This window comes from Gymnodraco acuticeps, unplaced genomic scaffold (assembly GCF_902827175.1).
Source record: "Gymnodraco acuticeps unplaced genomic scaffold, fGymAcu1.1, whole genome shotgun sequence".
Classification (NCBI taxonomy): Eukaryota; Metazoa; Chordata; class Actinopteri; order Perciformes; family Bathydraconidae; genus Gymnodraco; species Gymnodraco acuticeps.
In genome coordinates this window covers 254,294-266,324 of record NW_022992269.1, presented here as the reverse complement: position 1 = coordinate 266,324, position 12,031 = coordinate 254,294, and the positions used below count along the sequence as shown (strand labels likewise).

At 39.1% G+C, this 12,031-nt stretch overlaps 1 protein-coding gene across 1 annotated transcript in view; it reads right to left on the bottom strand.

Moving 5' to 3' along the window:
- Positions 1-325: 325 nt before the first annotated feature.
- The window catches only part of LOC117540516 (interleukin-6 receptor subunit beta), a 33,803-nt gene continuing 22,097 nt past the window's right edge, over positions 326-12,031 (bottom strand). The window contains exons 7-16 of the mRNA XM_034207248.1: positions 10,302-10,485; positions 9,443-9,516; positions 8,710-8,941; positions 7,470-7,658; positions 7,234-7,338; positions 4,728-4,874; positions 3,986-4,117; positions 3,697-3,793; positions 2,988-3,069; positions 326-2,140 (exon numbers count right to left, since the gene is read on the bottom strand). Of these exons, the coding sequence (XP_034063139.1) occupies positions 1,592-2,140; positions 2,988-3,069; positions 3,697-3,793; positions 3,986-4,117; positions 4,728-4,874; positions 7,234-7,338; positions 7,470-7,658; positions 8,710-8,941; positions 9,443-9,516; positions 10,302-10,485 (1,791 nt within the window). The 3' untranslated portion in view covers positions 326-1,591. The remainder of the gene's footprint in view (positions 2,141-2,987; positions 3,070-3,696; positions 3,794-3,985; positions 4,118-4,727; positions 4,875-7,233; positions 7,339-7,469; positions 7,659-8,709; positions 8,942-9,442; positions 9,517-10,301; positions 10,486-12,031) is intronic.

Below are 12,031 nucleotides of genomic sequence, written 5' to 3'. Positions count from 1 at the left end.
TATCTGAAAAGTGACATATATGTAACATTGGGCTTTAATGGTAAAGTAACTCTTCTTTATAACTTAATTAATGAGGATGATTTTTTGGTTTCAAATTGGTTTGAACATTCTTTGAATTGAAGAATAAAGAATATATTAACTAGATATAATTGAATCAGCTAAATTAACTGAGCAGATCATAATCATATTTCTAATTGTGCATATATGTCACTCCGGGTTTACTGTGAAAGTTTAGGGTTAAAGTCCCGATGTGACACCAGTGTCACAGCGATATTTATCTCATTTGTTTCATATCAATTTGATCAAGAAATGTTTCCACAACAGGTTAAATGTAATAAAGGACATGTTATGTAAGCATTTTAATTCTTAAATGGCTTGAATTTTACCTTTAGCAAGAAAAATAAAAAGCTTTTGAAATGTAGCTAGTTCTGTCACATGTGTTAATCTGAAACATGGACATCTTGGACATGTTGTTATGGGAACACAAAATCACATGACCTGGCCCATGACCCACCGGACTGTTCAGTGTGTGTCACTTAGGGAATTCATCAGATATAAACAAGGCTAAAGCTGTATGAGGAACTTTCCAGAACATTTAAATGTCATGTGACACCTGTGTCACGGTGGGTCCTATTGGGTTTAGCTGCATACTAGCACGAAAAGTTAAAACAGGCCTACTCAAACATCAGTGTAAACAGTATTTACAGAAGATGATGTTGCGTGCAAGCAGCATTCTTCTTATTTACATTTCTCAGTATTCAAAGAATGTCTCAAACAAACTGTCCAGTATAGGAATCAGCTGTCTCTGGTAGCACAATGTCCACAACACATTATAAAACCTTCACAGTGGATCAAACAAAAAAATATCACAAGTCATTTACAAATAAAACTTTATACTTTTTTTTCACGTTTTGTTTTGTCTTATTCATACAGCAATGTACTGTAATTATACAGTACATACTGTAATTAAAATAGTATTTTGATGTCAAGTCATGACTGTACAATTTCTGTACAGACAATTAGCTTAGCATCAAGACAGGGAGGAAGCAGGGAAAACAGCCAGCCTCTGTCCAAAGGTAAATAAAAAAATCCCTAATAGTACCACAAATGATTGTTTTTACAAATGTCTTTGTTTCACAGTTCATACTACATTTTTTACCTGTGGAACCTATTATTTGTCAAGAAAGCAGGAGTATGTTTGCAATAAATGTACACCATTACTTTACATTGGGGAGGCTGGATACAAAAAATCACAATACTTGGCTCCCTTATTTGACTTGAAAAACTAATCCAAAATCCAGTCTTCTCAGTTATTTCTACATTCATAATACTGAGCATTTAAAAATGTTGATTCACTCTCAATGCAAAGAAATGTTTTATAAGAAGTCGATGGGGTTGTACATATTATCAATTGACACTGTGATCAAACAATTAAAGTTGTATTTCCCTTTAATTAAATCAAACAGCAGGGGAGATGGGTCACACTGCAGGGAGGTAGGAGAAATCGACAAAAGTAGAGTGGGAGGAAGGTGATCCCGACACACTCAAAATGTCATCGAGATGAGGGCAGGCCTGGAGCGAGGGGACAGACTTATACAGACTTTGAGAAGAAGGGTGTCTGGGTGCTGTGCCCTGAGGAGGATTGAGAGGAGACAGGGCTCTGATGTTTTTTCAGGAAAAGAGGGACGTTTTTCAGCTCATCTGTTTGGTATGGAGGGGACTCAGATCTCCTGGAGCTCACAGACGGTTCACTGTCTCCACCTAGCTGCCGCTTAACGTCAGTAACGCTGACAGAGCTGTGCTGCCAGGTGTTGGATTGGAGATATGTGGGGGACGTGAGGGGTGAAGGGACACTTTGGAGCATCTCAGGGAAGACGACTTTGGCGTAGATGGAGGATATATCAGTGTCAGAGGTCGTCCTGGCTCTAGTTGGGTCATTCTCCGATTTTCTGGTGTTTTCAGGTGTCGAAGCTCCTGAAACTGGCAGCGAAGAGTTGCGGTGACAGAAATACATTTGGAGACTTTTTTGATAGTCGAGGTCCTGATCTGTGTCCGGGCTCTGCAGCTCACATTCATCCAGCAAAATAACTTCAGAGTATAAGATTTCAGCCTTTTCCACCACCGTAGGCCACTTAATACTCTGAGGTGAAGAGACAAAAGGATTTTTTGGGGGTTAACAGTTTTTAATTTTCTGCTCGTTAAACCTGCAATAAGCAGGGAGCAGCACAAACAAGTGACACAACATTACAGTTTTTTTAATTTATTATCGTAACTTTTAAGTTGATATTGCAAACATGTTTGCATATTTCCACATCCAGTACTTACAGAGAAAAGATTATTATTAATTTCGAAATTTGCTTCTGGCCATCTAGTGACTTGCACTCTGTTTTACCTCGTGTTTTGGTCTCTACCAAATTCTGAGTGAAATATGTGGCTCGTCAGCTGCTAAATGATCCACTTAGTTGGACAACTAGTCTCCAACTATGTCAGTGTGCTGGGTAAGCAGTTCTTAATGTGTGGGCCTACAGTATGCAGCAGTGGACAAAGTACTAATATTATACTTATGTAAATGAGTTATTCCACAGTGTGGAAATACTCTGCTACAAGTAAAAATCTTGATGTCAAACTATAACTAACTTGAAATTGCATTACAGAAATCTCTCTCCATTTCAAATCACGTCTCAAAACATATCTTTTCCCACTGGCATATCCACCCTGATCACATGACACTCTGTTCTTATTGGTTATATTGTCCTGTTTTTCTGCTGGTGTATCGTTTTGTGTTTTTGTATTTCGCTCGGCGACCTTGAGAGCCTTGAAAGGCGCTTATATAAATAAACTGCATTATTATTATTATTATTATTAAGTATAGTACAAGTTCCTCGAAAATGTTTCTGGGTAAATGTCTAGAGTAAAAGTCCACCATTGACAGTGTGTTAGGATTTAGCAGACAGTTGATAGGAGAGGGTTTAAACTTTCTAGTTTACCTCCAAATGAATTTTGGGACTCCAGCGGGCCAAGCTGCTTTTGGAAGGGTTGGGGATGTCTCGACACAGCTTCTGTTTCACCCTGCAAGGTTATTTGTTAGGATAAACTTTACAGAATCAACAAAATAATTACCGGAAATTATGAACAAATATTCAAAGTAGGCCAACCAGTAAAAGTGTGACACTGAATTTAGAGTAGGAATGTGCAGAGTACGCACATCCTTTACTCAAGTAGAAGTACAGATACTCGTGTTTAAAAATACTCTGGTAAAAGTAGAAGTACTGACTAAACTTCTTTACTCAAGTAGAAGTATGGGCTTTGACATTTACTTAAGTAAAAAGTATCCATAACTACCAACTGTTTTAAAGAGTACCTCACCTCCCTTTATATTAATAGAACAATCATGTCATTGTTAGCTAATGAATGTTTCGATGCTGAACAACGGCAAAATTACAACGTTTTCATTGGTCCCTCTTCTTTACAGAAGACCAGGAATTGATGGATACACGGATCGTGTTAAAATGAAAAGGAACGCAATGACTAATAATAATAATCACGCCACCAAACACAGATTAAAACTAAAGTAACGAGACTTCGAAAAATAAGTAGTGGAATAAAGTACTGATACCAGAAAAATGTACTTAAGTACAGCAACAAAGTATTTGTACTCCATTACTTCCCACCTCTGGGTTTGTGTTGAGATCTTACTTCTTGCTCTGGGCCAGGCAGGCCATCAGCACCAGCGCCAGTGAAGTCAGGATGAGAGGCAGGACGGCATACAGCACTATGGAGACTTCCTCTGAGCCTTCACACACAAACACACACAGTTAAAGATATACAGTAGCAATGTGTGTTCTCTTATTTTGAGGATAGTGATTGTGTGTGTGTGTGTGTGTGTGTGCGTGTGCGTGTGCGTGCGCGTGTGCGTGCGCGTGCGCGTGCGCGTGCGCGTGCGCGTGCGCGTGTGCGTGTGTGTGTGTGTGTGTGTGGTAATCACCAATGTGTACTCTTGCTTTGGGTCCAGCTGCTCCGGCTCCAGCTTCGGTGTTGACCTGCATGAAGATGTCGTAGTTCCCCGGTGACAGATCCTCCAGAGTGTACCCGAGAGCCTGACCAGGCACAGTCACTCCTGATTTAAAAAGAAAAGAAAGAGCCTGTGACAAAAGATAATGAACAAGTAACATTTGATATGTATAAACAAAGTGTTCAATTACCCTCACAAGGACACAAAAATAAGAATAATATCTATAATCTTAAAACATTTGACTGGTTGCATGAAGTCTATATAATTGTGTTTAGAAACATGTGTTATATAATCTGTAACTGATTTCTGTTTCTATGGTTGTGTTTGTGTTGTTTTTCTTTCTATTCTTAAAGGTGGAAATTGGATATTAGATTGAGATTAGTATTGAGAATAATGGGAGATGTATTATAGGATTAAAATGATCACAAACATAACAATACACATGTGTTAACAGTCAATTTAATGGTGATCTATGATCTAGCTGCAAATGGAAAGGACACAAACTACATACTTAATCCTAAAGAACTACAATTTAAGTGTAAAGAAATAAGATCACAGACAAAAAAAAGTATGAGCCATTGAGTGTGTAATCATCCTACTCACAAACCCTTTCAACAGGCCTGTTAGAGTAAAGCGTTTCTTTTACACTCAACTGTATTCATACACGTGTAAAGTGCAGGCCTACGTTAACTTTAAATGTGTGTGTGTCACTCACTCTCAGTTGAGTGGTCTGGTGTGATGTAGAAGATTGTGACGTTGTGGATGAAACCGTGGAGCAGCTCCACAGGAACAGGGATCCACGTGAGATCCACTTTGCTCCCGGAGATCTTCTGTACCGACACTTTAGGACCAGCTGAGGGCACTACAGAGACGGACAAGAGACAAAGGACATGTCAAAGTCAGTGAAAGTCTTGTCAATCTTTCAGTTTGTGTGTACAGACAGAGAGATCGAAATATCGTTTCCCACAATCCCGAATACAATAACAAAGATATATACAAAATAAGTATATACCTATATATATATATACAATCAACCGATACATTTATACATGCACACATTTAGACATTAATACAAGAACAACATGAACAATCTCAATGTAGTGAGAATAAGACTGGATCCCTGTCTGTAAAGTAACTAAGTACATTTACCATTTTCAGGTACTTGTACTTTACTTGAGTATTTCAATGTTGTGTTACTTTGTATTTCTACTCCACTACAATTCAGAGGTAAATCGTGTACTTTGCAGATTTGGATTACAAATGTGAAATATAATCAACTCAAAAATTAAGAGTTCCACCTGGAGTAAGTTCACAAGCTACCCTGCATTATACAAAGTAATTAAAACTAGCTGCACCTTTACCAGCTTTGATAAACACACCAATACATCAATAATTATAATCAAAATATACAATATGTATTCATCTGAAATGGGACATTCTGCATAATGACTACTTTTACTTTTGCTACTTTAAGTATATTTTGATGATAATACTGTCTTTTAACTGAGTAAGACTTTGAATGCAGGACTTGTACTTGTAACAGAGTATTCCTACGCTCTGGTACTTCTACTTTTACTCAAGTACAAGATCTGAGTACTTCTTCCACCTCTGGCAACAACTGATGTGGTTACAGGCTTGGGGAGTAACAGATTACATGTAGAGGGATAATCAGGTTACAAAAAAAGGTCCCTTACAGTTTGACTGCTTTATTTTTGGGATTGTGTATAGACCACTACCTAATTATGCTTAATGAAAGGCAGGTTTTTAAATTGAGATTCTTCTCTTCTTACATACACTTGATATTTATTTCCCTTTGGCATTCACTTGCATTGCATTTGATATTCAGCTAATCCAAAAGTAACAGAAGTAATCAGGTTACATTACTTTTATATTGTGATCCTCAGATCAGGGTACTGATTACGTTTTTACACAGGTAACTAATCATTGTAAAGGATTACATTTAGTAAGTTACCCTCCCAACTCTGTATGGTATTGCATCAACCGGCTGTGAGGATATTGTCTGATCTGACAATATCGGCTTACAATCAAACAGTTTTATTATTTTCTAACAAACAAGATGTTATGCGCAGGATCTTTGTGATGTTTTCATTGTGATCACAATTGCAGCAGAGGCGGAAACCAATACCATTAAAGTTAAACCCCAGCTGGAATTAATTTGAAACCAATTGTTCCTTGTTTTTGTTTTCTTCCTCTGAAGTTAAATTGTCATGTTTGACATCTCGCAGATGTTCTTATTGAATCAAACAATTCATGACTGGGACCATTAGATAAAGAATCAACAGATGTCAAGCTCTTATTGAATCACCTCATAAAATTGCACAACATTAAGGCAAGGCAAGTTTATTATTATAGCACCTTTCAACACAAGGCAATTCAAAGTGCTTTGCAAAGATGTTGAAACCCATTATAAAAACAGTCATTCAAAAGCAAAGATAAACATAACACGTGAAAAACACAGGTATAAAATACATGAATAAAAGTTACAGTAAGATAGGATTAGTTCAATTAAAAGCAGCGGCAAAAAGAAAAGTCTTCAGCCTGGATTTAAAAATAGTAAAAGTTGCAGCGGACCTGCAGGTTTCTGGTAGTTCCAGATATTTGGAGCATAATAACTGAACGCTGCTTCTCCGTGTTCAGTTCTCCGTCCCAGAAGACCTGACAGTTCTGGGTGGTTCATAATTTAGCAGGAGATCCGAAATGTATTTTGGCCCTTTATTGAAATACTAATGTGTGCTTACTTTTTTAAATAACTTTTTACTTATTCCACAAATATATAACATAAATGGAGATGTACATAAAAATCACACCCGCCTCAGTTTACAGTTCACTCGAAAGTCTTGGCAAATTATACATGAATACATTCATATACATTATCTGACCTTTCCCTTGGTAGTCGGTACAGGTATGCTTACAGTGCTTACTCTTTTATTATTTCATGTCTCTTTTTTTTTTAACCTGCAATTCAACTTTTGCTATAACACTGTAAATGTCCCTGCTGTGGGACCAATAAAGTATTTCTGATTCTGAGGTAATCCAAAAGTAACAGAAAGTAATCCGGTTACATCACTTTTGTATCATGATAATCAGACCCAACCCAGTTCCTAGGTACCTTCACCTTCAAAGGAAATGGTGCTGTCCTGGTCTGAATCTATTTGTACAGCTTGGAATGAGATAAAAATAGTTTCCTGTAGACCACGTACCTCCTTGACGAGTATAAATGTGAGCGGTCCTGTTCTGTCCCGCCCCTCGTTCCCCATACAGCGCTCTGACAGAGACAGCGTAACACTCCAAGGGCTTCACTCCCTCTAAAGCAACACAGAGAGGAAATAAATAATCAGTTGGCAATCATAGATTCTAAGATGTATCCCTCCAAAAAGTCTAAATAAAGGCGCGTCATGTTTTACTCATTTAGCTGTTGGAGGTATTGTTGGATTACCTGTGATGACCCGCTGTGTACAGGAGCGACTCAGCAGTTCCCAGTGTAGGGCGCTGCTGTTTTTCTCTCTGACTGCAAACCACTCCAACACAAAGCCATTCATGGACCGATCCACTGGAGCCGTCCAACGAACATCCAATCCACTGTCATTTAGGGGACTTACAGTGAATTGGCTCGGGGCTGCTGGATCTGAAGAGAAATAAGAAAGAAAATGAAAAAGGCATTATAAACTGTAAAAAAATGAACATTAAGAGGTTTCATATTCTGATTTCAGTATTTTTTCTATTAATCCCAATGGAAGAAATTATGCATCTTTCCAGTAGAGTTCTAGAGACTTGGACATCTATGCAAAGTAGCACTGAAACTGTTCTGGTGACAAAGTGGAAAAAATACTTTTTATGGGATTTTGTAATGGATTTTCTTCCTTTTGACTCCCATCTTGAAGCAAACATACCTATTTAAAAGTATTCTTTTGGCCACTATAATCAGCATGTCGATGTATTCTTGGACTAAATACATAACCCAATGTAAATAGGTGAATCCTGACTTAAAGGTCCCCTATTATACTGTTTTTCATCAATATATTATAGGTCTCAGATATACAGTATACAAACATGTCTCTGAAGTGTTTGGCTCCAAATACCAAACAGATCATTGCAGCATTACCCATAATCCCCTCTTTCAGCCCTGTTTCCAAAGTGCTGATTCTCTGTCTGTTACTTTAGATGAAAATAAGGAGCCCCTCCCCACGCCCCTCTGGGATATATTTGGTTAAAAAGAACACAATGGTGCTCTAGGAGGAGATTCAGGTGATAAGGTGGGGGGGGGGGGGTTACCTTGGTTGGTGATTGGCTAATGGTTACACAAGCCAAAAAATCGTTATGACATCATAAAGTGGCCAAAATCTGATCAGCTCATTTTCAGACAGGTTTTTATATAAATGGATCAGGACAAAAAGTGAGAGAATCTTTTTTCCTGAAACTTTCAGAGTCTCTTTCCACATAGGGGACACATGTTGATGTATACAAGACATGAAAAAGTGGATTTCGCATAATAGGTGACCTTTAATAAAAGCACTTTGAGGGGTTGTAAAGACTGAAATAGCGCTATATAAAAAAGGCAGTTCATTTACTAATACATTTTACCAAAGTGTCAACAAGAGTGTTAAGAGTCTCAGGCCATGAAGTATCCATGTCTACACCTTGATTTCTGACCCATGGTTGATATAGTGCGACCCCACCTGTATCAGAGGCTCCACTGAACCATATCCGGGCTTTAGGCGAGGCCCCTGCCGAGGTGGAGGCCGCCAGGGCGCAGGAGCACCGTCCAGCAGGAAGGAGCAAGCTACAGGAAGTACTCGTAAGGTACAAATCTCTGCAGCTCCCGTGATCATTCAGGACGTGAGAGCCCTCTGTCTGACACGTCACGTTGTAGAAAAGGACTCTGCCATTTGCTAGAGGGTGAGGCAAAGGCTGTAAACCATGAGAGAAAACAACAAGCAAGAAGGACATGTGAGCAGCTGTGAGATGATGGAGGTTTAATCAGAATATCCTTATATATAAAACAGAGATTGTATGAAATTAAATTTCCTCTTTCTCCAGCTATTTCAGTTTGGTTGAATCAGACTATAAACGCAATAAAAAGATAGTTTCAGATAGAAAACAAATTAGGGGCTGGCATTGAGGGGATGTAGTGATGGTGATTAAAAACTAATCAGATCCGAAAGTTATTAAAACGCTAAAGCTCAAGGCAATGAAAGGAGTCAGTCATCACACACACACACACACACACACACACACACACACACACACACACACACACACACACACACACACACACACACACACACACACACACACACACACACACACACACACACACACACACACACACACACACACACACACACACACACACACACACACACACACACACACACACACACACACACACACACACACACACACACACACCTTCCAGAGCAGTGTGATGAGCCTCCTGTCTGTCTGTCTCACTTGTCTCCAGAAGGCTGGTGCTGCAGATGGAGCTGGTAAATGGAAGAAGGGGAATATAAGGTACAGTAGAACGTGTCAAGAGATAACTACATGTTCAGACAAGTTCAGATATTATTTTGGAATTGTTCTGGATCCCACCCTGCAGTTCCACAGAAAATAGACGACAAACTGGTATGACTATGCATATTGCTGATGTGAGGACTTCCTCTAGTATCAACATGCACCGAATGGCTTGGCACAGACTTTTCTAGACAGTCATGGTGTCCAGAGGATAAGTCCTAAACGTAGCATCAACAGGATGTGACATTTGTGGCTTCATGGGGAATCTTTTTGGGACAGATTAAAGAGGACTTAGTATTCACACATCACGTAAAAAGCTATTAAAAAGACAGCATCAATGAGGAAAGATGGAATGCCAAAATATTACATTTGGATAGTAGTTAAAACATTTGTGGCATCCAACCTTACTTGGATTTTAGTAACGTTAAAAATACTTTAAAATGTAGCCAATACAATTTTGGATTAATAAGTAAGTTACATCCATGAATTTACTTTCCTGCCATTATATCTGGGCAGATTTTCTATTTGTCAAATTGGTTTTATGGCCAAATACCTGAGAAACATGACATTACCATCAGCCAATGAGTACATAATTAGCATGCTGACCTTTAACCGCAGAGCTGCAAGTATAGCTGTAGTTTCAACCCTAACTATTTCATCGTAATATCCTCTACTGGCTTTCTTATAGAGTAGGAGCTACAGCGATAAAGAGTTTCAACACACGGTACACCATTTTGTAAAGTCAGGTTCCCCTCACCGTCCTCTGCTGTCCTCCCCAGGCAGGTGTTGCTCCACGGGCTCCAGGGACTCTCTGGGCCCCTGAAGCGATGACGGAGCCGGATGTTGTACAAAGTGTCCGGCCTGAAGAGACAAACTTCAGAACAGAAGCTGTCACCTGTCATCGTCATATTTTGGACCTGAGCATGGATCTGTATAGCCTCCTGAGACCCAGAAAGAAAAAGGTTTCAAATTTCCTTTTTTATTTTATCACACAAGTCTTTAGGGAGGTAGAAACATAATGACTAACAAAAACCAAAACAACTTTTTTATATTTTTGTTTTATTGTGTGTCCTTTGTAGAGGACATCGGGTGTTAGTTATGTGAAGCATAGTATACAAACAACATTAACATACAAGTACATTTAGACAACATTAGAGCACAACAACTCAATGCAACAAATATTGAGCCCTCATTTGTAGTACTCCATCCTTTTTTGAAATGCAGAGATACATCTGACACTTGAGGCACTTGATGTATGTTTTCCCACTGCATCCATCTGCCATGAACCCTACAGAAACCTAAGTGTTAGTTTTGGCCCATAGTGGACTCCATTGTGTTGTGTAAAATGGGGGAAATAAAAAGTTAGCAAATCCCCATGTCCTCCTCAGAGGACATTCATAAAAACATTTAGTTTTAGGTCAAATAAGTATTACACTGCTCTGAAAACTCACTACACTAACTCCTAAGATGTTCCCTTACTATAATTAATTAAAAATATTGAACTCACAACACTGGTAATTACAAAATTATAAACTTACCATTTCTCTTTCTATAAACAGTGCTTGGTGTTGATGGACGCCATTTTGAAATACAATGAAATTATCTTTTTCAAAGCCACACCCCCACATATGTCATATGTTTGAAAAGCCCAGGATGTCCTCTGTGGAGTACAATTGGACTTAATGCTGTGGCATGTATAACCTCAAAGTAATGGACCAAAACCCAATGTGCTCCACAGAGAACAAAAATGAATGGGTGGGTCTCTGGAGGATATGATAAATAATAGGGAAAAGTAAGGTGCGCGTTAGAGGAAGCTTCACATTTAGTCTTTCCTTAAATTAGTCTTTATTTTAAAACAGTACTACTTAACTTTATTAATAAAACAGCTTAACAGGGTTTTAACTAACCAGGCAAGGAAGCCTAACAGGTTTTTACATTTTGTCCCAGTGTCTTAGATTGTTTGGGACATCCTTTGGATCTATCCCAAAATACTTAAAGGGGCCCTATTGTTATTTGTTGGGGGTTTCCCTTTCCTGTAGTGTGTTTGTGGCAGCGGGGTGTGGTTAGGGCACCGGCTGCTGGAGTGAAGGGAGTGGCTCGGCCGGAGGCCAGACAGCTGATCAGAATCAGGTAATCAGTCACTGAATAAAAGCATGTGGTAACCTGGTTCTGGGCTGAAGTCGAATAGTCCATTTAGCTTAGGAACCTTCCTAACGGAGTGAAATGACCCGGAAGTCCCTCAGTGGCAGCCATGATAAGTGCCGTTCAAATTCTCTAAATGAAAGGAAAGGAGGTTTCAAACTTCCTTTATAACCTCCTTTAGCTTAGGAACCACTGGACCTCCCTTTACGAAAGGAGAGGAGAAAATGCTGCCCCACAATGCCTTGCGGCCGCATCATTTGCCGTCACACGACAGTCGGCCGTTCACGGAAACAAACGATTATGACGGAGAAATGGTATCATGAAAGTTACGGTGCTTATTAAGCA